The sequence below is a fragment of the Botrytis deweyae genome (assembly GCF_014898535.1).
Source record: "Botrytis deweyae strain B1 chromosome Unknown BDEW_001, whole genome shotgun sequence".
NCBI lineage: Eukaryota > Fungi > Ascomycota > Leotiomycetes > Helotiales > Sclerotiniaceae > Botrytis > Botrytis deweyae.
Window position 1 is genome coordinate 172,830 of NW_024066208.1, and position 27,487 is coordinate 200,316.

General features: G+C 43.1%; 11 protein-coding genes across 11 annotated transcripts; 3 read left to right on the plus strand and 8 right to left on the minus strand.

The window, feature by feature from the left end:
• Positions 1-682: 682 nt before the first annotated feature.
• EAE98_000054 (uncharacterized protein) lies at positions 683-2,900 on the minus strand (the record flags this gene model as incomplete). Its single annotated transcript, XM_038947672.1, has 6 exons — positions 683-720; positions 890-1,098; positions 1,166-1,763; positions 1,816-2,188; positions 2,247-2,599; positions 2,870-2,900. The coding sequence occupies 6 exons, from the start codon at positions 2,898-2,900 to the stop codon at positions 683-685; spliced, it is 1,602 nt and encodes a 533-aa protein (XP_038815349.1).
• Positions 2,901-3,462: 562 nt separating this feature from the next.
• Positions 3,463-3,909, plus strand: EAE98_000055 (uncharacterized protein; the record flags this gene model as incomplete). The annotated part of the gene is made up of 1 exon (XM_038947673.1): positions 3,463-3,909. The coding sequence occupies one exon, from the start codon at positions 3,463-3,465 to the stop codon at positions 3,907-3,909; it is 447 nt and encodes a 148-aa protein (XP_038815350.1).
• A 447-nt stretch (positions 3,910-4,356) lies between these two features.
• On the minus strand, positions 4,357-5,681 carry EAE98_000056 (uncharacterized protein; the record flags this gene model as incomplete). The annotated part of the gene is made up of 4 exons (XM_038947674.1): positions 4,357-4,557; positions 4,610-5,308; positions 5,362-5,511; positions 5,583-5,681. 4 exons carry the CDS (start codon positions 5,679-5,681, stop codon positions 4,357-4,359), a joined length of 1,149 nt encoding a protein of 382 aa, XP_038815351.1.
• A 468-nt stretch (positions 5,682-6,149) lies between these two features.
• Positions 6,150-7,368, minus strand: EAE98_000057 (uncharacterized protein). The gene is made up of 4 exons (XM_038947675.1): positions 7,064-7,368; positions 6,892-7,011; positions 6,645-6,839; positions 6,150-6,596 (listed from the first exon to the last, which is right to left on the minus strand). Exons 1-4 carry the CDS (start codon positions 7,239-7,241, stop codon positions 6,514-6,516), a joined length of 576 nt encoding a protein of 191 aa, XP_038815352.1. The 5' UTR covers positions 7,242-7,368; the 3' UTR covers positions 6,150-6,513.
• A 537-nt stretch (positions 7,369-7,905) lies between these two features.
• On the plus strand, positions 7,906-12,079 carry EAE98_000058 (uncharacterized protein; the record flags this gene model as incomplete). The annotated part of the gene is made up of 5 exons (XM_038947676.1): positions 7,906-7,936; positions 8,027-8,778; positions 8,875-9,603; positions 9,663-10,212; positions 10,260-12,079. 5 exons carry the CDS (start codon positions 7,906-7,908, stop codon positions 12,077-12,079), a joined length of 3,882 nt encoding a protein of 1,293 aa, XP_038815353.1.
• Positions 12,080-13,471: 1,392 nt separating this feature from the next.
• EAE98_000059 (uncharacterized protein) lies at positions 13,472-14,073 on the minus strand (the record flags this gene model as incomplete). Its single annotated transcript, XM_038947677.1, has 2 exons — positions 13,472-13,707; positions 13,920-14,073. 2 exons carry the CDS (start codon positions 14,071-14,073, stop codon positions 13,472-13,474), a joined length of 390 nt encoding a protein of 129 aa, XP_038815354.1.
• A 2,425-nt stretch (positions 14,074-16,498) lies between these two features.
• Positions 16,499-17,775, minus strand: EAE98_000060 (uncharacterized protein; the record flags this gene model as incomplete). Its single annotated transcript, XM_038947678.1, has 2 exons — positions 16,499-17,650; positions 17,719-17,775. The coding sequence occupies 2 exons, from the start codon at positions 17,773-17,775 to the stop codon at positions 16,499-16,501; spliced, it is 1,209 nt and encodes a 402-aa protein (XP_038815355.1).
• A 942-nt stretch (positions 17,776-18,717) lies between these two features.
• Positions 18,718-19,462, minus strand: EAE98_000061 (uncharacterized protein; the record flags this gene model as incomplete). The annotated part of the gene is given in 3 exon segments (XM_038947679.1): positions 18,718-18,747; positions 19,143-19,262; positions 19,277-19,462. 3 exon segments carry the CDS (start codon positions 19,460-19,462, stop codon positions 18,718-18,720), a joined length of 336 nt encoding a protein of 111 aa, XP_038815356.1.
• A 2,663-nt stretch (positions 19,463-22,125) lies between these two features.
• EAE98_000062 (uncharacterized protein) lies at positions 22,126-23,021 on the minus strand (the record flags this gene model as incomplete). Its single annotated transcript, XM_038947680.1, has 3 exons — positions 22,126-22,282; positions 22,352-22,860; positions 22,968-23,021. The coding sequence occupies 3 exons, from the start codon at positions 23,019-23,021 to the stop codon at positions 22,126-22,128; spliced, it is 720 nt and encodes a 239-aa protein (XP_038815357.1).
• A 1,151-nt stretch (positions 23,022-24,172) lies between these two features.
• Positions 24,173-24,844, plus strand: EAE98_000063 (uncharacterized protein; the record flags this gene model as incomplete). The annotated part of the gene is made up of 1 exon (XM_038947681.1): positions 24,173-24,844. One exon carries the CDS (start codon positions 24,173-24,175, stop codon positions 24,842-24,844), a length of 672 nt encoding a protein of 223 aa, XP_038815358.1.
• Positions 24,845-25,297: 453 nt separating this feature from the next.
• On the minus strand, positions 25,298-27,119 carry EAE98_000064 (uncharacterized protein; the record flags this gene model as incomplete). The annotated part of the gene is made up of 4 exons (XM_038947682.1): positions 25,298-26,578; positions 26,630-26,838; positions 26,892-27,023; positions 27,074-27,119. The coding sequence occupies 4 exons, from the start codon at positions 27,117-27,119 to the stop codon at positions 25,298-25,300; spliced, it is 1,668 nt and encodes a 555-aa protein (XP_038815359.1).
• Between the last annotated feature and the right edge of the window lie 368 nt (positions 27,120-27,487).

The window sequence follows — 27,487 nt, forward strand, 5'->3', positions numbered from 1 at the left end:
CTTCATCATATGCTTCACGATCTTCCGAGACAGATTGAGAGTTGAAAACACCATGGATACATGTAACACATGACAGCCTGCAACATGACAGCCTACAACATGTGTGTGGTATTGTAGTTTGAGAAATCATTGCGCAAGGAATGTTTTGTCGATTTTATGAATGTGAGATGCATTGGATGCGTAGTTTAATCATTGACTTGGAACTGGAAGAGGCCTAAATATTAGGTTTCCGGATTTAGTAAGTATACTTATCAGCCTCACCAGAATCATGACCTATGATTTAAGTGTAGCTCCTCCTAGCTCATCGCATAACGAAGGTACTTCTCGGTTGAGACTTTGGAGTCACGACAATATGGTCACTGAGACAACAAGCAATCGTCGCCAAGAACAAAGGTTACATGTCATTCTTTAACTGTGACATAGGCAAGCCGGCAGATTTCATCGAAGTAGGGAGGTGTATAAGGATTTGTATGATGCGTTATGTGCGTTTATGGAAAAGGAAAAAATAGCCGAGTGGTGGGAAAGAAATCACGCAAACAAGGTGGATGCGAGAACTTGAAAGTAAAATCACTAGGTTGTAGAGCTGCTGCACGATTCACTGCATCAACTACCCAAAAACTTTATCGATATGTATTCAGGGTATCTATACATACATCTCCTCAGTCTAGTTTTTTCCCGCCCTCTATTTAGTCTCATCATGTGTTCTCTTTGTACCTTTGCCTGTGAAGTATGAAAATCTTAGCTTTCTATTCTCTTCTGAACAATGCTTGTTGTGCCAAAAACAACGGAAACTCAAACGCAAACTTCATTCAATCATAAAAATTCAAAGGTAACTCAGAACACCAGAATAATTCGCAAATTTGTTTCAACGCTGGGTGGGTAATCTAACTCTTAACCAAAAGACTGGATCCAGTCATCTCCTCGGGTTGCTTTAAGCCCATAACTTCCAAGATCGTAGGTGCAACATCACCTAGGACGCCTTCATCTGTTTGCTTGAGAGACCAGCCTTGAGGAGCGTTGGCCATGATGAATGGTACTTTGTTGGTTGTGTGGGAAGTCTTTGGTTTACCGTCGGCAAACTTCATTTCTTCGGCATTACTAAGACACGACTTTGTCAGTGTGATTCGTAGGAACAGAGCATTATAACACGAAACAGAAGACCTACCCGTGATCAGAGGTGATGAAAAGAACATAACCCTCCTTTTTGCATGTCTCGTAAATCTCGCCAATGGCCTTATCAGTAGCAGCAACACCAATAACTGCAGCTTCATAAACACCAGTGTGGCCAACCATATCGGGAGGTGCAAAGTTGTTCATAACGAACTCGAATTTTCCTTCGGAAATACGCTTGCTCATTTGCTTGGCGACACCTGCAGCACTCATTTCTGGGGCTTTATCGTAAGTAGCAACGCTCTTGTTTGATGGTACGAGATCTTGTGATTCATCTCTGACCTCAAGAGGGAATACCTTCTCGACACCTCCGTTGAAGAAGAATGTAACGTGAGCGTATTTCTCTGTCTCGGCAACATGAACCTGGTTAACACCTTGAGCACCGAGAGTCTCGGCCAAAACATTACCCATGTGTTGGGGCTTGAATGCGATTTCGAATGGGTAATCGAGCTTGTACTGGGTCATGGTAGTAAGAGTGATGTCCTTTGGGTAGGCGAAGTCTGGTTTTGGCGAACGGTCAACGTCACCAAGAAGTTGAGTGATTTCTCGTACACGATCGGATCGGTAGTTGAAGAAGAAAACTTGGTCGTTATCTGGGGTCATTAGTTTGGTTGATGGGGTTTTTAGGAATCTTGATCCATTTACCTTGGATACGAGCCTCCTTCCCTCCGAGAATAATAGGCTTCAAGAACTCATCATTCTCGCCTTTCTCGTACCTTTCCTTAATTGTCTTGACTGGGTCACTGCTCTCCTCTCCTTCACCGTTGCAAAGACCGCTCAATGCGACTTCGACTCTGTCCCATCTCTTGTCACGGTCCATGGCGTAGAATCTGCCCACCACTGTCGCGACCTCACCGATTCCAATCTCCTTGATCTTCTCAAGAAGGGCCTCCATGTATCCAGCGCCGGATTTTGGGTCGGTGTCACGTCCATCACCAAAGAAATGAATATAAACATGTGGAATTTCGAGCTCCTTTGCGACTTTGAGGAGGGCGTATAAGTGATCTTGCTTGGCGTGCTATTGTTACTCGAGTAAGTACTGTATTTGCCTGTCGATTGGATAGGGGAGTACCTACAACGCCACCATCCGAAATCAAACCACAAAGGTGAAGGCGGCCATTGCCATCCTTGGCTGCCTTGAATGCCTTCATGACAACCTCATTCTTGTTCAGCTCTCCCTTCTTGATTGTTTGGTCGATTCTGACAACATCCTGCCATACAACTCTTCCGGCACCAATATTTAAATGTCCGACCTCCGAGTTGCCCATGAGGCCCTCTGGAAGTCCAACTGCCAAGGAGGATGCCTCAAGCTTGGTATATCCATCTGCATTGTTGGCGAAAGCATCCATTACTGGAGTTTCGGCGTTTGTAATCGCATCTCCATCTTTGGGTGAATTTTCACCTGGAACTCCCCATCCATCAATGACAACTGCGCCAAATCATTACAATTAGCCATGAGACTTCAAGATATACAAGTATATAAAATAGTGCAAGAATGTAATCTGGTCTTTTCTTTGTACGAGGTAAAGGGGGTAACAATTTCTCAGTATTGAGCTGAACTGTTGGAATAGAGGTTCGAGGCATTGCGGGCAAGTCGCAATATGTACATGCCAAATGGATAGAGTGAATCAACAGAGTCCTTTCGGGCAATGGATAGATATATCGATAGATTGAGGATACGTGGAATCTTTTGACATACTCAGGACAGCTTTGTTTTCGACTTGGACCATTTTGGCGAAATGAAATGTTTCGAATCTAGTAAATACAGGCTATATCAGCTCCAGCTTCGGTACCACCAAACAAAGAGCCTTGATGACCGAATCTCCTTCCAAGAGAAAGAAATGGATATTGAGGACTTGATATCAACTTACAAGAGAAAAGACAAATTGAAATCGATCGATGTATTGATAAATCTCAGGTACCTAGGTATGTACAATGAAGATTTTGAATGGCTTCAGAAGTAAACAAGTGAATTGTTGAGAGATAACTCCAAGAAGCTTTTTTGCGCTTGTGGTGGGGTGATGGATTTTAGGCCCCTCCAGTGCAAAGCCGTCTCGCCGTATTTGTGAAACCGCCGCGATAAGAGCGAACCTGCCTTGCTCTTCTTAGCTAGCACAAGGACTAATCGGACCTCTTCACATCCAATCAATAACACATACACACACGTCGGGATACACTTGAAGCTTTGAAGCTTTGAAGATACTGGAGAATCTTTGACTCGGGTCCAGACATTTTTAACTTTCGTCAACGATTCGATAGCCTGTCAGCTCTACGTTCGTGGATTTAGTAAAGATGACGACTACTCCATCGCAAGCCACACCATCTCAAATCCCACCGACGATGATTCTCCCTGAGGGCCTCACCGCAGATTATATCGACACAATCCCCGTTCTTTGCGAAACAATTTCTCGTCTTCAAAACTTCTCTCCAAGCAATCCGTCCGCAGTTTCTCCGCCGGCCGCGACTCCTTCATTCAATGCAAACAGCACGGGGCCATTGAACATCAAAGATATTTATGCTGCGACCGATGGCATCAAACATAAATTACAAAAGGCAAGAGTGGGTGTAAAGAGCATGCCAGATATGCATAGGACTATTGAAGACCAGGAGGAGGAGATAAGAGAGTGCGAGGAGAAGATTGCACAGCAGAAAGAGGTGTTGAATCTGTTGATGAAAGTAGGATTGAATATGAAGAAAGAGCGAGAAGAGAGAGGATCAGGAGATAAAATGGAAACTTGAAGGAATGGATAGCATGAAAGAGGAAAAGAGACAAAACATACGCGAACGTGACCCTTATGTCGAGGAACATGTATCATGAAGAATGAGACATAAAGAGCCCAATCGGGTGCTCAGCTCAATGGATCATAGAACACCTTGTGAGGTACGCTAGATTAAGCCCCTTCAAGATTGAAGAGGTTATTTTGGAGCATTATCGTGGGCCGAGGACTTTGAATGGCGCTTCATTCGTCCAAGAGTCTTGCAATGAGTTGAGGCTCGTGTAGAGCAAAATGCACATCTCGTTATTGAGGTGCAATGCTATCATGGATTACATACAATATCAAAATTATGAAATCAAAAAAGAAACTTGTTATTGCTCAGCTATCCCATTACCTGAATGTTCATTGCATCTCCGTCACTGGCCAATCTGCATCAAAAGACTACGTACTTCGAGGTAATTAATGGTAATTATCGTCCAGTGAGCCCAATCTTCTTCAGGATATCATCAAGTCCAACTCCGGGTCCTCCGGGTACGACACCTGTCCAAATTTCCTCTTTCAATCTCTCCTCTTCTGGTAAGATGCTCCAGTTCGGACTATGCTCTGCTTTAAGCCATTTGAAGTCGTCAACCTGATCCCATTGATTCTTGACCGATTCATCTGTAACGTTCTACATATAGTGTCAGTGTGCTGTAATGACTAAACCCTATGACCAAACTTACCTGAGAATTCGGGATAGGTGAGAACCTCACATTGCTACAGTCTTCAATGATGGGTCGGCTAGCACAATGCAGGTATATGTCAACATTTTTGCAATCATGCATTCTGACTTGTCTTGACGTGACGACGATTATACTATCCTCGATGCCGGTAATATGTGCTGCCCCCGCAACATGCCCAGCTATGACCAAAGAATGCTTAATATTCTTCAAGGAAAGCCCAGCAAAAGGAGCACCATTAGCCGTTGGGACTGACATGTCAACAATGCACCCATTGAGTTTTGTTATGGCACCAGATGAAGTTGCACGGGATGCTGAGGAGGGTAGGATGATGTGAAGACCAGTGTGACCTGTAATATTGATGGTGCTTGCTTCTGAGAAACTAGGCTTTCGAATTGGACCAGAGGCAGTGGCCATTTCGGTATTGTAATTTTTTGAGAATGAAGGCAAATCTCCAACAGTATCTCTAGCACTTTCCTCGCCGGGTGGTGTCATCAAATTAGCTGGCGTCGTGGCCAGTGATGATTCAGTAGACGACAATATAGAAGCCTTCAAAGTAGCGCTGAGACTTTCCTGAGCTAGCTGAGCGGCATCATTGATAGAAACAGCGGAACTGTTCTTGCTTGAAGTGAACCGGAATCTAGTTCTTGGTGCAGCCTTGGCTTTTACTTCTTGAAGGTTCTCCGAGAGACCTTTGATTGCCTGGTCATCATTAGTACAGGATATGCATCGTCACGCTTCCAGAAAATGCTTGCCTGCGAATAAGTTCTCTGGTCATATGCTGGAAGGTATTCCGTAGCATCGGCAACTTCGTTAGATAGCCTTGTAATACTGGCAAGGCAGTGGTCTGTAGCATCTTGCCTTTCTCCTCCAACTAAAGAGAGATTCCCAAGCTGGCTAATACGCTGTTGAAGGTCTGTCAAAATGTTAGTATTTTCAATTCAATTAGTCGAGTGGTAATTGACTTCCCTGTCACCTCTTCTTGAAAGTGTCGATAGAATCGTTCTTTCACATCCTGAGACGATTCTGTTGGTTGATTGAACGGAGCACGAACAGCGGGCATTGTCTTCTCCATTGTATTAAAAGCTTTATTGTATAGAGGAAACTACTGTAATGCTATATGACAGGTCTTCTCGCCGCAAGCAAACAAGATTTGTTGTTTCTAATGTTTTGCTTTGCCACCGTAATTGGGTCAACTGATTTCACCAGTTGTTTGAAGGGGTGGAAGCAGATGACTTGATATTTCTAGCACACCACTTATGGTACCGAAGCCGTAGAACCTTACAGTGATCTCAAAATTTGTAGTGAAGGTATATGAGAGGTTGCGAATCGTGCTTTGATTTTTTGGTAAAGATAGAAGAAGGTCTGCAAATTTGTAGGAAATACTGAGTCTATAAGTATGCTTTGCTTCTCAAAAGGTCGATCAATGAGGGGATGGTTGAGGGCCACAGCATATTATTGCGGGGTTAAATCAGCAGTTAATATTTGCCGGCAGTAGTTCAATAATTCATCACACACGTGATTACAGATCAGAAGGTAACCTAGAGCTTATGATGGTCAAGTTTCAAATTGTGGCTACCTAATTTAAGAATTATAATGAATTTTTGTGCACTCGGGTGTTGATAAAGCTTCTCGTCGTCGATGATTTTTTTTTTATCTGTGCCGATTGTGCTGCCTCCTGCAAAAAGTGAACCCTTGAAACTGCTCGCTCATGCATTGGGGTATTGTGAATCCCCTCTCAGTAGTTATGATGTTGAGCTGGACAGTATCATGAAGTCGCCATCAGCCCGTAAGCCTGGAAGGCAGGTCTTCATGTTTCAAAGAGCTGTAACTCTAAACGTGATTTGCAAGCCCTAGACCTATGTACATCGTTGTTCGAGGCCTCCGGATTATGAATACAAGGCCCTTTAGGATCTAGCTGGTACTTCAATACCATATCTCTCCTTGATTCTCTCCCTTCTTCTCTCATCATAACCTGGTCCGTATATGCCTTCAAGTGATTAGTTGGATGCCCTTCCAGATAAGTAGAAAAACATACCTCTTCCCTCTCCCAATTCCGCTACAGTCTGTTCAACAGGTATCCTTCGATTCTTCCTCAAGAATTCCTTGCGCTCAAATTCATCGACATTAGGATCTCTCTTATATCCTGTTATGGCACCGCCGGTATAATCGAATGCACTGAGCACAACCGCCGCCAATGTACCAAATCCAAGAACCGCAGGAGTTGTTCCGACTATTGATGAATTAGCATCAATTTACCGCTCAAAAATTATTTCAGAGCCCACATCTTAATCCCAGAACTGAGCCGGCCAAAAATCCTCCAATTGCAGTGTTGTAAGTATCGTTCTTCTCTCGCAAATTGGCAGATGCGTATTTTGTGAATTCATATGTTCCTCCCATCGCAGCTGAAGAACGTCAACATGATGATGATCAGAGGATTCGATTTAATGGGCTTACTGAATACGAAAGCTGTGCCTCCTGTCCTGGTGAAGACACCCATCATGCCGATATTCTTCTTGTGCAAACTATTTTGAATCGCGGAAGCAAAAGCACCAGCGGTTCCTGTAATCAGTGCGCCGTTGATGCCTGCTTTGAGGGCATCTTGGGGGTGGTATGCTTCACTATTCGGTGCCATGTTGAGACAATACGGAACGTCAATGATGGAACTTAAAAATCTAAGAAGTTGCTATGGCGTCGGTATGAGGTTGATAGATTCGGGGAATTTGGACGGAACATGCCGCCATAAACGCTGCTTGTGCTTACTAGCCGCCATCCAATTATTTCCGTCATCGCCATCATCTAAGCTCTCCAGCAACAAAAATGCAAGGCGGCAGATAATCCCATCAACCTTCACCCGTGCCTGTTTAGATGAGAGATACTTACAAATAAATACATATTGAACCAACACAGTTGATGAGAAATTGTACAAATATTTCTGTTTTCCTTTAAAATCATAAAACTTGTCGATGCTCGCGTTCCTATTCTTTTGTTGCTTGTGTTCCTCCTAGCCAAATTTGGAGAATCAATCACTCACCATTACACAATCAAACAACCAAACAACCAAACTTACATTTAGTACCTGGGTTGGCACAAAGTTTCTACTCATCTTCAATTGTTTCTCTCAAGAAATCGTTTCGCATGCAAGCCAATATATTGATCCTTCCAGCCTCAATATCAATTCACCTTTTACAACCTTTCGAGAGGCGGGGTAGCTAAGCAAGTCCAGAATATTTCAGCTGGCCATAAATCACAAAGTATCGGCAGACAGAGTGAGCGATAGATAATTATTGAGAGGTGCTATGTTTGACTACGAGAAGAAACCAGGACCAGGCAAGTTCTGCGACTTATTTTCTTTCGAACTTGAGATAGTTCAAAGCTCTCGAATATACTAGAACTGAGCTAATGATTCTGCCAATGTAGGGAAAACGGCCCCTAGGTTAGTGGAAGATCTACTTGACTACGATTTAAGAAAAAGCGCAAAGTCCGGCAAGCACACTCTCATAGAACCAGCGCCAATATACAACGAATCCAATGTTGACCCAAGGCTTCATGCCAACAATTGTCGCCATCTGCTTTTTAGAAAGGATTCTCAAACAGATGCTCTACGCCCACATGAGGAAGCAGATCCCACAACGATCCGCAAGATAGCCGCGTACTGTTCCCTTTGCCGATATCATTTTCGGATAACTGTAGATTTCCGAGGCTGGAAAGATGGACAAACTCCTTGTAGTCCTAAGGACCTCGAAAATCCACTCCATCATTTTCGAGTAGTTGAGACCAGATCGTCGCAGAACTCAAAAAAGATCTTTGAATTCGCGGCGCATGAATTTGCTTGCACTGCGGCTACCTGTCCAGTCAAAGTTTTTATCAAAATAACACCACCACGGCTCTCCGCTGCCATGATAGCTCCCTTAATAAATGTCCAAGATACTCTGAGTCGTGGGCAGAGAATAATTGAAAAAGAACCCCTAAGATTCACAGGACACAGGCCCATATACCCATTTCAGGTTCTTAGTAACCTTTGTCAGTATTTAAGAGACGCAGGAGGTGCGGATAGAAAGGCTATTGCAGCCAGAAACAAAAGGTTCAGACTAGCATTCGGAGACGATTGCGACGCTCTACTAGGTTATCTAGGATTCAAATCCGAGCTGAGGGCATCGTCTAATCCTCAGGTATGTATCTCCACCGACATAATACAAATTATGGTTCAGGATTCAGCTTACCAAATCCCCTCTACAATTCATTCGCATGACTAACTTTCGTTTCAGGAGGAATATGAAGGGTTTTGGACTTTGCCTGTCGTCAATGATGGGAATCGCGAATTCATAGACGATGTCAGGTTTGAGCTCAACCAGCTCATGCTTGATCGACCAGATATGGAGCTTAAGGAGCTCAAGTCTTCAAATGAAAAAGCATTCTCTCCCCCCTATGCTCTGGATGATATCAGACGATTACTTTCTTGCGATGACTATCCAAAGCGAGATGCTGTCCAAGTCGTAGATTCGTTGGAGCACCCTTATTATGCCAGTTTAGGCGCAATCGAGCTATTTACAGATGATTTGTTAGCCTGGAGCTATGATCGTCAATGTCAATGCGATCCGGTGAATAAGCCATACTATTTGGACTGCTTGCGGGAGCTCGGAAACGGACGTCGCAGTTCCGATCTACAAACGAAGGCTACGATGATCATGTCTACCGGAGAAGTCAGCCTAAAAGATATCGAAAAAGCTTACTCGTTCTTCGCGCTGCAGAGAAATACCACCAGATCTGAGGGCGATGACTTTATCATCGGTGTTTACAAGTCTCGTATCGAATCTGGACCGCGCCAAAAAGATGAGGCACGCGAATGTCTGCGCGTGATAGCAAAGGATAGGCAGAGCATTGCCATTGAAGCCGTAGCGAATGATAGCACAATGACATTTGAAGAAGCTCTCGAGTTCCTAAGCGTGACTTCAGATACTGCATCTGATAGCATTGAAGCTGCTGCCGTTGCTATGGTATGTGTATAGTCATGAATTGACGATTATTTAAAGATTTTCAACTAACTCCGAGGTAGTCTTTTGAGGGCGATAAGGATAAAGTCGCAAAAGCTTTAAGAGCGATTGCTAATAACCGGGGAGACGACTACACCTTGCAGCGTGCGGCTACGTCCATGGAGTCTGGAATTGAAGATTCAAACCTTGACGTTGGTGAAGCTTATAATCGGCTTCAAATCACCGATAGGGGGGCCCCAGATGATACTGTGCTGGCTTATTACGAAAGTCTCAGATCTGGTGCTCCTACTGGTTCATCTGACAGTTACAAGGAAGCATTCCGGGTAATAGCTCATGATCGTCAGAGCAGTTACTTATTGAGGAAACTTGATGATCCAAACGCCGACATTCAAGCAGAAAAGTCAACCGTTAATCAACCAATTGGTCTAGATAATATTGGCAATACATGCTATCTAAACAGTCTTTTGCAGTATTACTATACAGTAAAAGCTGTTCGAGAGGTAGCCATGAACTTTGAACAGATTCGCATGCCTCTGAATGAAGAGGATATCAAGAAGAAGCGTGTTGGAGGACGTGCTGTCAGTAAGGCGGAAATTATCAAAGCCCAGAAATGTGAGTGTCAAATTCCTTGGACAAATAGCTCGGCTAATTGTATTTAGTTGTGACGGAATTACACGACCTGTTCGAAAATTTGAAGACTGCTTCAACAAGATCCATCAAGCCTACTAGAGAGTTGGCCGAATTGACTATATTCAGCTCAGCAGCCGAAGCAAATTTCCGTCGAGTTTCTATTAGTAGTCCAAGTGGTCCATCAAATATTGCTTCCATGATGAGCCCTATGTTGGGGCCGGAAGGTCCTCCGACAACTACTTTTCCTCCTCCAACTTCAGCCGACGAGGATATTGAGATGGTTGACCGACCTGAAGATAAAGACTCAAATCAGCGTGATGATAGTAGTGAAGGTACATTGGTAGAGGCACCAGACATGGATGGTTTACCTCCGTATTCTGATGTTGTAGGTAGACCGAGTCCCGCAGCAGACAAGGCCTGGGACAAATCAGAGGATGCCGATAGTACCTTCGATGATGCTGTCATGGTCAATGGCGATTCAGTAGTTCAAACTCCAGATGTCATAACAGCCGCGCCAGACAAGCCGCCTCCGATTCCTCCGAGAAACAAAGCTGGCCTTTCTATAGAGACAAATGACCAGAAAGAAGTCATTACTGACGACGATCTATGGAAATTTGGATCTCAGCAAGATGTTACCGAGGTTATCGGAAACGTGATGTTTCGTTTACAGTGTGCCATAAAGCCGACAAGCATCGATCCTGTGTCTGGTGAGCAAATCGATAAAATCAGAGACACTTTTTATGGTGCAAATGCCTCTTATCTTCGAAAGTCGGAAAAGTTAGAGAAGAAAGTTGAACCATGGGCTAATCTCATTATTTTTCCGGATGAAAACAAATCTCGAGACATTTATGAAGCATTGGATGTGGTCTTCGACGAACAACAGGTACATATCGATGGTACTATTCAACCGCAATACGCATCCATCACCAAACTACCCCCAATCTTACAAGTACAAATCCAACGTACACGTTACGACAATATCAAGCATACTGCTTATAAAAATCGAAACGCGGTAATATTTCCAGAAACGATATATCTTGATAGATACATGGATTCCGAAGATCCTGACTCTACTTTGATGCGTCGTCGTCAAGAAGCATGGAAATGGAAAGCACGTATTAATACTTTGGAAGAGCGGCAAAGAGTCCTCGGCCAGGACAAAGGAACAGAAGAAATATCTGTTTGTGATGCACTATCTGCAGCACAGAACTTTACTAGAGGGCTGCAGGAGATGGATGACATCGAAGTTGACGCAAACTTGGTCACGTTGCTTGAAGAACGCCAAGCTGAATTGAACCAGGAAATTGAAAGAAACAACGAAGAAATCCAACTTCTCAAGCAAAGAAAAAATGAACAATTCACGAATATGACCAAGTACGAATATAAGCTTCAAACTGTATTTATTCATCGTGGTGAAGCTGGTGGTGGTCATTATTGGATCTACATCTACGATTTCGAGAATGATATTTGGAGAGAGTATAATGACGAATATGTGACGGAGGTGCGTGATCGTCGAAGAATCTTCGAACATGAAGCTGCTGGTGCAAGTGGCACTCCTTATTATCTCGGCTACGTACGAAGTTCGGATGTGATAGATTTGGTGGGGGCAGTGCATAGAGAATTGACAGAAATCGAAGTACCTACTTCTGCACCTGCAAAGTCGTGGGCAAATGGTTTAGAGGATGGCATTGAGGTGCATCATAAAGAGGACGTGGAAATGGGGGAATTAAACAACGCAGGGTTCATGAATCCGAAACATATGCATAAGATTATGCCGAAACAAGACGTAGGGGACAAGACGGGTGCCGCTTCGCAGCTATCCTATGATAGTCACGGAAATGCTTGGTAAATTTTTCAGAAATGTGGGCAGGGGATTGAATGGGCAGATGGATGGTTGAATTGGGGCTATGAGATAATGTCAGATAGCCTGGGAAAGGGAGCATGCATGGAAAATAGCAGAGGCAAATTTTTGATATTGGAAAATTTGCCTTTGGGTAGGTATGATATGATATGATATGATATGATTGATGAATGGATTGGGATGGGATGGAATAGCATGATATCCAATGCTTGCGTATGTATGCAGCTTGCTCGTTTATCCTTGATTTTTATGCATTGCATGCATGTAGATGCATCATGATGCTATCTACGTATGCTCTTTTTGATACATGTTCTGTTTGTATGAGCACGGCGCAACGAGCATTGCTTGATGTTATAGAGACAATAAGAATATGAATACAAAAAAAAATCGAATTGCAACATAGTTTTGAAATGAGACTGAATGGCGAAAATGAAGAACTAATGGAATCTTACATGTAAGCGAAACGAACGAATGGATGTCAGATGAACGGGATGGAGTGAGTGGCTCTAGTCTGTAGTCAGGGCTTAGAATTTCTCAAGTATTTTCTTTAATCTTTTCTCTCATTTCTTTCTTCTCTCCATCTTTATTATCTTCCTCATGTCGTATTTTGATACTTTACTCGGGAGAAGAGACATTATGTAGCTTTGGTATGTAAATCATGAAGATGTGTACCTGAGTGCTTCGTTCACAATCACGCCATTTCATACAACCATTTATGATATCAAGATATACATATATATAAGGAGCAAAGTTATTTATATTACGTGAACAGAAGTAGAAATCACGTTTACAATATGGGTACCTGGGTGTAGTGACGACTCTTCTTTTTCTCTCCATACCATAAGTCCTCTTCACTTCTTCCGCCTTTATTCTCCTCGCCGATCATCACTTCGTTTCGGTTATTTTGTTTGAAGACCCGCTGAATTATCTTTCACCTTTTCCCTCTCGTAATTGAAAGATGAATGTTTTCCTTGTCATTTTTAGGGACTCTTTTCAATTTTAGGGACTCTTTTTGAGTTTTGAGAACTCTGGTCTCCTCACTAGGAGAAAGAGATGTTTGAATAATTGAATATGGATTGGAGATGAAGATGTATACTCTTTGACATGAAGGAATCGCTTAAATCCCTCCCCTTTACCCCTGCCTCTCCTTCCCTTCTCTTCTCTCTAGATATATTTCAATTCTATTTCCACATCCATATTTATATCCATATCTACATTCCACTTTCAAGTTTCACATCCGCGCTTATTCAAAGGTACTGTATATCGAAAATTTTTATATTTTCTCTAGATATGTGTTGTATGATACAACATTATATGGTATGATGTATATACACAATACACAACACACGGCATACAAGTTCATATATAAGAATCTCCAAATCACTCTCTTCTCCCATCTGAGTCATCTCGATTCTTCTTTTTGTCTTCCTCTTCCTCTTCCTCTTCCTCTTCCTCTTCCTCTTCCTCTTCCTCTTCCTCTTCCTCTTCCTCTTCCTCTTCCTCTTCCTCTTCCTCTTCCTCTTCCTCTTCCTCTTCCTCTTCCTCTTCCTCTTCCTCTTCCTCTTCCTCTTCTTCTTCTTCTTGTTCTTCTTCTTGTTCTTGTTCTTGTTCTTGTTCTTTAATATGATATGATATGATATGATATGATATTCAAAAATGTTCTTTTCCGAATGTAATTATCTTCTTAATGTTATTGTGTACATGTGATATGCTATTGTGTTGTAGTATATCATTTGCCTTTTATTTCTCTTTCTATTCTTATGTTCTTACTCTATTTTTTTTGTTTTCGTATTTTGTCTCCCTCTCTCCTTTATCATCCATAATCAACCCTCTAACTTCACTTCAAAAGGAAGTCTTCTCCATTCTCCCATCTCCCTGACACATATATCACACCTCCATAAATCGCATTTCTTCTTTCTTCCCTCCTCCCTCCTCCTGCTCCTTTTTCTTCCTCTGCCGTCTCCTCTCTTCTCTCTCCTCATATAGAAATGCAAACATATTGCCTACTCCCCACACCCACCATCTCACACTCATCATCCTACCACCTCATTATCCCACCATTCCATCCCACTCCATCCATCCCATAAAATATCAAATATCAACCAGCCCATCAACTAGCCCATCAACCAATCCTCCTAACCAATCAAAAACATCCAACCACTTACATCAATATACCTATATACCCATACAAGAAGATTCAATCAACAACCACGCCAGAAACCTGCTCTAAACGACTGCTCTAAACAACTGCTCCACGCAAATTGCAAAAAATACCCAGGTACTTCTACTAACTACTAATATAGACGACAACCACTCCGAACACACTCCCGGTGACTACTTAACACCAATAGGTACCTACTTCAACTAAACACAGCTAGATATTATAAATAATAACTACCTACTCCACAACAATTACACCAGATGACTATTCCAGACAACAATTAGATACCCTATCATTTACTCATACATTCATTCCACTATCCAGTCATCCCATCAAATTTCCAATTTCCACATAGCTATTCAACTCCAAAATACAAGTATAATTTCTCAAATACTAGGTATTCGAAACATCATTGTCTACTCCCAACAACAACTACTCGCATCTTTAATCCGATACTCAACGACATAATGACCGCAGACAACAACTGTTTTCGATAACGACTCAACAACTCAACGATACAACGATACAACGATACAACGATACAACGATACAACGATACAACGATACAACGATACAACGATACAACGATACAACGATACAACGATACAACGATACAACGATACAACGATACAACGATACAACGATACAACGATTCTAAACAGGCAATTACTGAGGGATAATCATTTAACCATAATCACTCCAAACAACTACTCCAAACAACTCCTTCAAACAACTCCTCCAAACAACTCCTCCAAACAAACTATCAAGACCATGCAGACCTCTAAATCCCTACCTCCCCACCTCCCTATCTACTTCCCTATTTATTATAACAAAATACATTATACATTATTCAAGCTCCAAATCCAAACTTCCAAATCCAAGCTTCAAACTTCAAACTTCAAAATCCAAGCTTTCAAACTTCAAATTCCAAATTCCAAACTTTCAAATTCCAAGCTTCCAAATTCCAAACTTCAAAATCCAAGCTTTCAAACTTCAAATTCCAAATTCCAAACTTTCAAATTCCAAACTTCCAAATCCAAGCTTTCAAATCCAAACTTTCAAGCTCCAAACTTTCAAATTCAATTCCAAACTTCCAAATCCAAATCCAAACTTCCAAATCCAAACTTCCAAATCCAAACTTCCAAATCCAAACTTCCAAATCCAAACTTCCAAATCCAAGCTTCCAAATTCCAAACTTCCAAATCCAAACTTCCAAATCCAAACTTCCAAATCCAAGCTTCCAAAATCCAAACTTCCAAATCCAAACTTCCAAATCCAAACTTCCAAATCCAAACTTCCAAATCCAAACTTTCAAATTCCAAACTTCCAAATCCAAATCCAAGCCTCTAAATCCAAGCTTCAAACATCAAAACACAAGAAAAAAACAAGAATCAAGAACCAAGAACCAAGTTTCACCATACAAGACACAAAACACATCAATCAAACTTACAAAACATAACATAAATTTCAATTTCATATACATAGAGTAAATATACAGACACATATACACATATATATAATAAAATAAAGCTCTCCAGGACTACCCGTACAAGTACAGCTCGAAAATAAAATCAACCCCAAAATCAAATTCAAATTCAAGACCTAAAACCCATTCACTAGTCAAACGAATTAATCATCCTGATATAAAATATAATAATATGATAATATAATAATTTAATAATACAATATTAAAATATGGTGAAAAAAAAAGGTGTATACATGTGTACTATAAAAATAAAGATAAAGATAATAATAGAAACAAAAATATAAACTCGAAGAAACTCAGGAATCAATGTCATAGGTAGTCATCGTCATATCCACATTCATGAACCCGACCAACCGATCAACCGATCAATTCGATTACCCCCCCTTCTTCCCCTCTCCCCTCCCCTCCCCCGACCCAGTCTATACCGACTGACCAACAAGTAATAAGTAAATTATCCCCAACTCCGTGTATCATGGGTATATATGTATATGATAATTTTGAACACCTCGCTCCTGTGGTGAACAAACCCCTTTAATCCGTGTATTCCCATTTTTTCGCCATAATCGTGTACATTTCCCATGATAATAATAATAATATAAACACCCAAACCAAGCAACCAAGCAAGCAATACCGTCATGCCATGCCGTGCCGTGCTATGCCTCCCCTCCCAAATTCAAATATCGACAAAAACACCTTCCATTCATTAAATAATTACATCATCTCACATACAACCCCAATCCTCTCAAGTCGATATACAAATTTAACGTCCGCCGCCGTTGAAATCGATCAAGTCGGCGAAAAACTTTTCATCCGTGCTCGGTTGCGCAAACTGATTATACGAGTGATTCTCAACTGCGTTGGTTGGCGCTGCTTGACTTGGAAGGAAATGAGACGCATAAGACATGTCGAGCGTTGGTCTTTCCTGATTCCACTGCGTGGGAAATTGATTCGTCTGCTGAGGAGGCATTTGACTTGCCTGAGGAAGCGCTTGATTTTTGGCATACCAATCCAGGGGGCTCTGATGTACTTGATTCATGTGAGTTTGGGGCTCTGGGCTTCGAAGTCCAGAATTTTGATGCATTGGATCCATCTGAGTTTGTGGTCCTCCGTTTTGAATCATCGATTCGTGTTCAAAAGGTGTACCAGGTGTGATGTTTCCGGGAGTGCTGGAACTTCGGCCCATGAATTGAGATCCGGGATTGCGATTGTAGCCAGGCATGTCGTACAATGTTGGATCTTGTCCAAAGCTTGTGTGTCGCCTTCTGGGCTGTCGTTCCATCTGTGGAGCAGCCATATTTGACTCATTATTTAACATTGGTGACGATGCCATCATTGGGCCCTCTAATGGTGATGATAGACTTTGGTCTTGTGGTGGCGTTGGCATAGTTGGGCCATAACTAGTTTTTCGACTCAACGTTCCTGGGGGTGTTGGTATGTCTTGAGGCATTCTCCCGGGCTGATTGGCATTTTGTGATGCTAATTGATGGTTGACTTGTACGAATAGTGACAACTCCATTGCCATTTGAGGCTCAACCTGCTCGACCTGCTCCGTGGGACGAAGGCCTTGGGCACCTTCAATCAAAGCTAGAATGTTGTTTGCGATTGCCGGATTGTCGCGTAAATGTTGCATGAGCTCAGTTTGGGTGATGGGAACTGGGACTGGATTATACATGGGATTCCAATGACGTCTCTGAAAGACTCGCATTGGACTTTCTTCCTCCTCACCCAAATTTCCAGACATGACAATGTCCTCTGAAAGTTTGAGTCCGCGACCGGTTCTCTCTCGGTGTAGATTTGAAGCCTCTCTAGCGGACTTCATTCGACCCTTGACATCTGGACGGTCATTTCTATTGGCGGCAGCAATAAATGCACGCTCTTTGTGAGACATCTTTTCCAAATTGGTCTTGGGGGTCTTGGGAGCATGTTAGCTAATGTGACAATTTCGCCAGAGGATGAGCGGACGAGGATGAGTGTGCATACTTTGTTGGAATAGGACTTCTCGACCTTTCCGGGCTTCATCTTCTTATCTTTAGTCATCTTGGCTAATTGTGATGGGGCGTCTATGTTGTTCTATAGAATACAGAAATCTGGGATCGAGAATATTTGGTGCTTCCTCGTGTCGAATTGGGTGGGAGTAATCGAGATGGTGGATGAGATACTGGTAATGAACAAGTGATATGTATAGAGGAGGAATTGATTGAGTCGGTTCGTCTTTCCTTTTAGAAAATGTTCGATTTTAAGGTTGACTTGACTAAGATTCCCAGATCGATTGTGAAGTCGATTATCAGGTCGATTTCGAGGACGATTGCGGATACCGGGATGAGGGGGTCGTAGATCGGTAAGCGAACCTTGTTGAAAGCGTGGGAGGAATAAGCTCGATAAAGATGATGGATGGATGGAGTGTGATATTCCAGATGACAATCGATGTTAAAAAGAAAGGAATTGATTGTTCTTCTGATTTTGAAATGAAATAAAAAGAAGAGATGAGCGATGATGCGATGTAGTTTTTAATTCTTCAAGCGAATATGGGTTGTACACCAATCTTTTGTAGTTTGTAGAAGAGAAGTACCGGTCGAGTAGCTCGAGTAGGTGGATAGAATAAAGTAGAGTAGCGTCGAGAGAGGTTAGACGATCGATCTAGAGTTGAAGTGGGTGTAGTGGGGTGAAGACGTGAATGAAGTGGATTAAAGCCGTGTAGATAGTAAGAATTAGGTATCATATACAGTAAGAGTAACGAATGTTACTCTGTTTTTAAATAAATAAATAATTAAATAAATAAAAAGGAAAAAGGAAAAAGGGTTAATTCGTGTGGAATTGTGTGAAGGAATGTACAATGGTGGTAGGTAAGGCAGGGAGGTATGGGTGTGAGTGTGGATAACGATATGGATATGGATACGGATGTGGATATGGATACGGATCTGAATAAGAATAAGAATAAGAATATGGGGAAAGGTTTGGAATGAGCAAGTTGAGAAAGGATTATAAATGATTCCAAGCTCCGATGTACATCTGAGGGGGGGAAAGGGTGATTAAATACTGGGTAATGAAAGATGGTAAGGTTGAGGGTTAGTAGAAGTATGTAGAAGGAGGGTAAGAGGAGGTGAGAGAGGTGAGAGAGGTGAGAAGAGGTAAGAGGAGGTGAGGATAGTCAGGAGGGAGTAAGAATAGAGAGAAAGTAGGGAAAAAGTAGGGAAAAAGTAGGCGAAGAGGGGGGAAGAGGAGGGAAGAGGAGGGAAAAGTAGGTCAGAGTAGGTCAGAGTAGGTCAGAGTAGGTCAGAGTAGGTCAGAGTAAAGGAAGAGCAAGGAAGAGTCGAGTAGAAATCGATCAAAAAGCAGGTGAAGAATAGAGAAACACAAGGGAAAAACCAAGTATCTAGGTAAGCAATTCAGATGGGACTTTAAACTTTTCGATAATCAAGTCTACCGTATTCTTTCAGAATTCGATGCAGTCGATCTAAACCCAACGAGGCCTTAACCTTCGGCATCATAGGCCATGGATCAATGAGATCCGGTTTCTTTGCGTCCTAGCCAGATGTACTGGTGAATCATCACGGTGCGATTTAAGCCTGTGATGGTCAAGATCTGCTGGGGCTAGCAGGACTAGCAGGGCTAGGGAGCCATCGGGATATCGAGCATCTGGTCGAGTCTCTTTCAAGTTTCGGAGCTCGAGGGAAGAGACACAGAGGTTATCAGGTTTCATTTGCATTTGCATTTGCATTTGCATTTGCTCTTTGCTGTTGCTCTTTTGCTGTTGGCCTGACTGGGTTGAGTGTGTATGGACCAGAGGGTTAATTGATCAAATTCTTATTTAGATAAGGTTACCTATGCAGACATCTCCCTCCATGTCGATTTACGAGATCTAGTGTCTACCCACGTAAGCTGCGTAGAACAAATGGAAGGAAGAAAAGAGCGATGGAGAAAAGATTTCGATGATCGGGAACAATTACCTACTGACAATTACCTACTGACAATTACCTACTGACAATTACCTACTGACAATTACCTACTGACAATTGCCTACTGACAATTACCTACTTACCTAGATATTACGGTATTACGGTATAATGGTATTACGGTATAATGGTATTACGGTATAATGGTATTACGGTATAATGGTATTACGGTATTACGGCATTACGGCATGCCTTGCGCAAATTTGTGGTAATTAAAAACATCATAATTAAAATCCCCCTCGTGAATTATCGCATGTAAGTTGTAACTTGTAACATGGCATACTAGTAGGTATGTCATCTCAAAAATTCGAATACGAATAAGAGAAAAGTGAGCAGGAAAAGCATCCAAATATTATTCATCAGTGATCACCTATGCATTTACGATATCGTACCGAGAGAGAAGACAGAAAAGGTGAGTAATAGTAAGAATCACGCAGATCTCGGTCCCTCTCACTCCTCCCGGAGAGATCGAAGAGAGGGGTCCCTCCCACCCTCTCATTGGTCCATCTCCCCATTCCCTTCTTCTATCCAGATTGCCGAGTTCCCCATACGGCTGGCCCTCGAAATACCACGGCTGGATATTCTCCATCCCGACCCTTCCCTCTCTCCTCATTGGCGCAATCCTCAACGCCCAAAACTTCAGATCGGTGCCAGGGTTCCAGACCTCGACTATCACATCGGTACTCGGTCTCGTCGCTATCACAATATGACGACAGGGCTACCGAATATGAAGTATCGACCCAGCGACTTCTATCGTACCTAGGTGACCTACCTACTTCTGCTTCTGTTATCGGGGAGGCGGATAACCGTTTTCTTGGTAAGCCCTGTTATAAAGCATCCATCCAAATGCAGTCCAAAAATGAATGTCACTTTGTGATGGATTGTAATTTGTAAAACCCCCCGGCCCATGTACCTTTTAATCCTCCGTGCCAACCAGGGCTGAGCTTGCTCCATGTCCTTTCCTTTCCTTTCCTTTCCTTTAACCTTACCTACCACTTCTTCCCCGTTTCCACACCCACAATCGTGAATCACATGATTCGTATTCGTGTTTGATCTTTCCCCACGTGTCTTTCTTTTGGACGTCTTTTTCCTCTTTCTTTCAAGTTTCCACCTCTCCCTCCCATGGATGTTCTTGTTGAGACAAGAGCCCTCCCAAATCTTCCTGCCATCGCCCGCATCGTGGCTGTACCAAACTTACCACTCCATTCCGCCTAGGTTCTACCTCGATCCGTATTAGTGGTCTGATATGGAGAGTTCATGATCAATCAGCACACACAACCGGACTTATTCAAACCCCGCGACGGGGTTCCTAAACAAAGTACCTAGGCTAGGTAGGTAGCTACTAGGGAGGGAGGAGGTAGGTACCTACCTAGGTATCGACTTTATTATTGCTCCGAGGAACGTACGATGGAAGCCGTGATATATCACACATGCCAGCATCGAAATTTCTCATTTTTCTCAACTCGCGATCTTCATGCCCCTGGGTCACACATAACTTGATCTGAGAAATGCATACAGACTACGAATAGCTACCTACCTACCTCCCTAGTTGCATTCCCCACGTTCGATGTCGCAAACACTTGCACATTATTGTTTGATCGGGCTTAACTCATTCATCGATTACATACACACCCACGCCCACCCACGTACACGCACATACATAGCATCCACAGGTATCATCTTTATTACTTTCTACGGAATAACCCATGAAATTAAGCTTAATCAATCGCATCGCTTTCATTAACCGACTGTCTCAGCTCGGGTCGTCTCTCTAAAAGACGTCAACGTTGACGTAGCAACTCAAGCCTCATTGTCAAGACTCAATAGTATCTTTGTTAGATCGCGCCTCTTTCCCCTTTTCACTACCCATACCGTCTGTGAACCTTACCGGATCACTGGGTCAATCATTGAAACCATTAACTAGTTAGCTTGGCTTATTAATGCACTTCTCTTCCAAATACTATGATTATCCACCCTAGCATTCATCGTGTGTCTCTTCGTCTTGTCTCTCTCTCTCTCCCTCCCTCCTCTCTCTCTTCGAAATGAACTTGATCATGAACATGATCATATCCAATTATACTCCCATGTAACGAACAACTGCTATCTGTGCATTTGGCCAAAATAGATCCGAGTTTTGGTATTCAAATCAATACATTCCTCCAAAGCTAAGTTTAAAAACTTCAGAACACACCCTGACGCCCACTGCCCATCCATGCATGGGTCACCTCCAATTTCCCCCAATAACTTTCCACACGCTTTTAAAATAGCTCTAGCTGTGATTCAGAAGAGGCATTGGTCCATATCAAAGCTTCTCTCACCATCAGAAACATCTCGCTTTCCCGTCTCCTTATCCGCTCCCCCGCCAAACCAATTATTTACTACCTAGGTACTCAAATGTCCTGCCCCGTTACAGAAAGTCGATTTCATAATCCTATCATGATTCAAAAGCCGTCTTCGGGGCATCGGTTAACGGAACGTATCTCACCCCATATAACTTTTCCCTCGATACCTTCCCCTCTTCATCTTTGTCCACGACCCAGATATGTTGACCGCCGAATCCTCTCCGAGAATCTTCAACTGGTATGAACATTCTACAGTGCGATTAGTTTCATTATACAAAGATCTACAAAGGAGAATCAACATCGACATGTCGAACTTACCGACCAGGACTTCTCAACTGCTCAATCAATGCCTCATGAATCTCTGTCGCCGCGGCTCCAACATGTATGGCGTCCCACCCCTCCTCCCCATCCGGATCTTTCCATCCCTCTCTCCCATCCCCAACCACAAATTCTACATTCTTCTCCGCTAGCCATTTTCTTCCTCTCTCACTTTTCATCACATTGGTCTCGCCCATATCCCGCAATGCTCTTATATGTTCCAATCCCACCACTTTCCACTTTTCCCCTTCAGCTTCAGCCCCTGCTCGATTTCGACATGAGGAATGTGAGTATGATGAGGGAAGTACAAGTTCGGCCATAACGGCCGTTAGGTATCCACTTCCACTTCCTACGTCCAAAACTCTCTTTCCCTCTCCAAGATATGGGAGTAAATATTCGAGAGCAGAGGCGTGCATATGGGGAGCGGATATAGTGGCTTCATGACCAATGGATTGTGGAGAATCTTCGTAGGCCAGGTACGCAGAGGGCGTGTAGTGCGCGCGATCTACCTTGAGAGATTGGATTAGCTTTCATCCCCAAGGCCCTTTGAAAAAGTTCAAAGGGAAATCGGAGGAGTCGAAGACAATGTAAGCAGGGGAATCAAAACCAAACATACAGAAATCATAGCCTCTCTAATCTTCTCACTATGGATCAAACCCGAATTCCACATATTATTTATCAACTCCGTATTAGTACGACCCGAACATGTCCACGCCATCTTGTTATTGGATGTTATTCCTCGTCTCGCTTGCGTACCATGTGTGTGCACAAAGCGCTGAAAATATGGGCGGAGGTGCAAAGGTGACAGTGTGAAGTTTGTTGGAAGTGCTAGAGAGAGCGCTGTGTTTGGAGGGGGTTCCTTCACGAATATAATGACCAGGAAGAGGATTACTAGTTGTTGGATGTTGAGCCAGGATATCTGCATGCGCTGGTATTTTTTCTTCTCTTGAAATTTACTAGTAGCTAGGAAGTTTCGATCCTATATTTGAGGAGGACCACCAACTCGGTTCAAAATGAGATGATGAGGAGGGGTAGCTCGTTTGATTCCTACTCCTTTTCCGAGCGGCTTCGCTTTGTTTACTAATGAGTAAACACAAAATATAACTAACATCCAGATGTTTATCTATTCACCGATCCGAGCGAAGCGTTTTAGAGAGCAGTATGTGGAGTTTGAGTTGATGTTAATATAATATCGAGTTGAAAGGAACCATCAAGTGAAGTGAAGCTTGAGCTTTGATAAAAAGTGAAGTGCGGGGTTGGAGATGGTGGGGTGACGTAGCATTGTTAGGGGTGGCGAATAGGGAAAGGTTGATAATAGGATGGAGATGGAAATGGAATGAAAGAACTTTGGAAGTTCTAAAATTATGTGAGAATGAGAATATAGAGATGAGGCAAGAGCCTGGAATTAAAATAAGGCTTAATTTCTCCAAAAGAAAACAATTGTGTGTATTGGGGTGATAGATCAAGAAGTGACTGCCTCTATAAGGTTATGTCAGACGAAAGCGCGGCGACGATAGAATGGTATATATGACAGCGCTACAAAGCTGATCGAAAGGAATGAACGGGAGCTATTCTTTTCCAATACCACCTTTACACTTGCTTTCCATTCGAAATCTGATTCTCAATAAGAATCAAATTAAAGTCTAGTCAAGGGATGACCTTCTCGGGCATGCATGGCCACCACGAGAGAGAAGTTCTTTGTCTTCTTCAGGATCATTTGATTATAAGCTTAAAACTGTGCTGAAAGTTCTACACCCTCTTTGTTTATATCTCCATTTTCTACCTCCATTTATTCCAATACCCACCATCCTCAAACCCAGCATGCCTCAAAACCCATCCAGCTTCCCCCAATTCTGGGTTTTCTGGGACCTCCCCATAGAAATCCGTCTCAAAATATGGACTCATCTCATTCCACCCCCTCGAATCGTCCAACTAGCCACCCTCCCAAACCGAGACAACGCGCCCCTCGTCTCCCTCACCAAACCACCCATCCTCTTCTCCATCAACCACGAAACGCGCACTCTCGCCCTCTCAACCTACAGCTTCCTTCCCATCCCGCACATGCGCATCCCCGTCTCCAGAACCAAAGATACCGTCTACATAACCGTGGCGCAGGTCCGCTCTCATCGTGAATCTCAGGATGACAATCACATTGCCGCTGTTCTGTCTCTTGTTTCCTATTTTCCCATCACCTCTTTGGGTTTCACGGCGGTGTGTTGGGGTAGGATGTGCGAATTGCATAATCTTATTTCGATTCTAGCAGGTATGCCCCATTTGCGAGAGGTATTGAAGGTTATTGAGTATGGAAGGGACTTTAAGGGCGAGTTGGGGCTTCTGGATATACCAGAATGGAGGCAGGACTGGAGAATGATGGCGAGCCAGATAGAGGCGGACATTAGAGAACAGAGGAATAAGTTGATTATCGCAGGAAGCAAGATGGGAGACGTGAAGATGAGATATGTGTATTTGACAAAAGGGGATGAGATGACTTGAGTGGACTTTCAAAGTCTTTTGATCTTCGAATCATTCAATGTTAAGTTTACTTCTTGAGAGGTATACATCAGATCCACGAAATACTTAATAGTAACGAGACACAACGTTCACTTGAAATTTCTACCGTGCTTGGAAAGACAAGAGATGAAATGAAATGGCTCTTGTAAGTTAGTTTGCACTTATATCAGACGCGAAGTACAATGCATGCACAGTGCGTTAAGGAGGGTAAATTTGAAAGGGATTCTAAAGCATCTTTTTGATTTCCCGTCATTTTTCTCCCTCAATTAGATGCTAGCGAGTCCTAGCAGCATACTCGTGAACAATGCAATGCTCCACTATTTCCTACAATGTATTTTCCAAGACCGTATGTTATATACTCTTCTTCTGAAGCCACACGGCAATAAACCCACAACGCCATCCCAATGCATAACCGCCCAAATCTAACTCAGTAGATTAAAAGTTGAACAAGCACCATTCCCTCTTGGGTGGCATCATAGGCATAACACCACCTGGAAAAGCTCCTGTTCGTCTGGCCTGTAGATATGCAGCTGTTGTCGGCTCATCAAAAGCCACGTTTTCAATTTCGGTAGTTTTGTTTGGCCCTGCATACCCCTTTGCGCACCATATCTTGTGCCACTTACCATTTACGGATGTCCCTGGCTCTCCGTCCTGATACACGACTGGGAGTCCATTGAAAGACTCTAACTTGTCACCCCGAGTCCTTATGTAACTTTCAGCTGGAGGATGCGGTACTATGTTATCATTTGGTGGTGGTCGAAAATTTGGACTGAAAGTGTTCATATTGGAGCCAAGTCTCGCAGGGGGAGCGCCAGAGATCATATTTAGATTACTAGCACCTTGCTGATTACCAAACTGCTGTGTTTGTGTAGCAGGAGTTGTAAATTGGTTCTGCATCGCATTCATAGATTGAGAACTTGGAGCTCCAAAGGGGTTATTTGGTGCTGGAGAAGGAGCACCGAATGCTTGGGTAGTTCCGGAATTTGAGCCAAATGGATTTGGTGGAGTAGGCTGACTAAAAGAGTTAACGGGCGCTAATGGGTTGTTGTTTTGCGTTATCAGATTGACTTGCGATTGCTGGATCCCAGGAAGAAGAGGATTGGAACCAAAAGCACCTCCCACGGGGTTTACCAGGGGATTTGAATTTGGTTGAGCAAAAGCATTACTTGTACCGCCGAAATTGGAGAAGCCTGCCTGTCCAGAATTCATGGCACCATTCGAGGGTGCACCGAACGGACTTGGTGTCTGTCCCAGAACTGAAGGGTTTCCAAAAGCCCCAGCCCTTTGCTCTAGTTGTGAAGGCTGTCCAAACGTACTACCAAAGGCACTTGGCTTTTGGCCCAAAGCGGACGGCTGACCAAAACCACCAGATGCCCCAACTTGCGATGCAACTCCAAAGCCTTGAGAAGGCCCACCAAACGCACCTGGGTTCTGACTTGAAGGCTGTCCAAAGGCTGAGCCATTTTGAGCAGACGGTTGCCCAAATGCTGATGTAGTCGTTTGACTGGCTGCACCAAAAGCATTGTTTACAGGAGGATGGTCGCTCCTCTGGACCCATGGTGTTTGGTCTGGGGAGGTGCCCTGTTGACAAATATCATTCCGATTTGGATGCTTACTGTCGGAGGCGACAATGTAATTTATGGCGCCATCTATATCATTCAGCGCAGTCTGAATTTGCTGATCTGCTTCTTGCCATAGCCTCTCTGCATCTTGTATCTAGAAAATATTAGCCTCCAATAGTTCATAGCCCCAGGATGATTCACATACGGCTGGTTGAGCATTGCCAGAAGCTACCGCAATGTAATGAAGAAGGCGCATTTCCTCAAAACTTTGTTCCCGCGCTGGTCCACCGAACAACTGCTCTGGCGCATGGCGCCCAGGTCCGTATGCCGAAAGAATCCATTGAGGTCTGTCGGTCGTGAGGTCTTGCTTTATAGTCGCTTTATCGAGACTGAAAGGTATATGCGCCTCAGATCCTTTACAACGCCGTAAGCCACCGTATATACTTATGTATGCTCAAAATACTCACCTCCTCGTTGTGTATTGAAATTTTTGGAGTTGGATTGGTTGGAAGGTTGATTTTGAAGAGGCGCATATCGATTGTTGAAGCCGTTCCTATTGGAGTTGGCATTTTGATCGGAGTGTTCGAATCTGCAATCAGCTTTCAATAGTTAGCACACCTTCGTCCTTAAATTTGAGAAATAGCCATACCTCCGTTTCTGCAATTCCCCTGCTGCCAAAATCTACACACGGCCATTGTTTAATCTGCCTGGAGAATCAAGATGGTAGTTAGGGAATTCTTGGTTGGATGGCCAGAGCCTAAACGGCTACACTTATAAGATATTCATTCGAGATTCGCGGGGGTTGAGAAAATTCATATTCATAAAAGTGTGTATACGGCTTTGTTTGATTGATGCGAATGAATTTTTGAGGATGTTGGTCGGAACGCGGTCTGGTAGCTAAACGCGTCGGTACGGTTAATTTGAAAATTGATTGTCACAAGTGGAATGAGTAAAAATCTACATCAAAACAAAATAATTACATATTCAGCAAATCAGAGCCTATCGCAAATCCCCAGTTAACTCCATAACGCTATGTTGGTATCTTTGAAATGTAGATGTACAT

Coding starts and splice junctions, on each gene's coding strand:
- EAE98_000057 (XM_038947675.1), bottom strand. CDS start 7,241: ATGGCACCGAATAGTGAAGCATACCACCCCCAAGATGCCCTCAAAGCA. Junction 6,840..6,891: donor CTCAGTTCTGGGATTAAGAT/GTGGGCTCTGAA, acceptor ATTCATCAATAG/TCGGAACAACTCCTGCGGTT. Junction 6,597..6,644: donor GGAATTGGGAGAGGGAAGAG/GTATGTTTTTCT, acceptor AATCACTTGAAG/GCATATACGGACCAGGTTAT.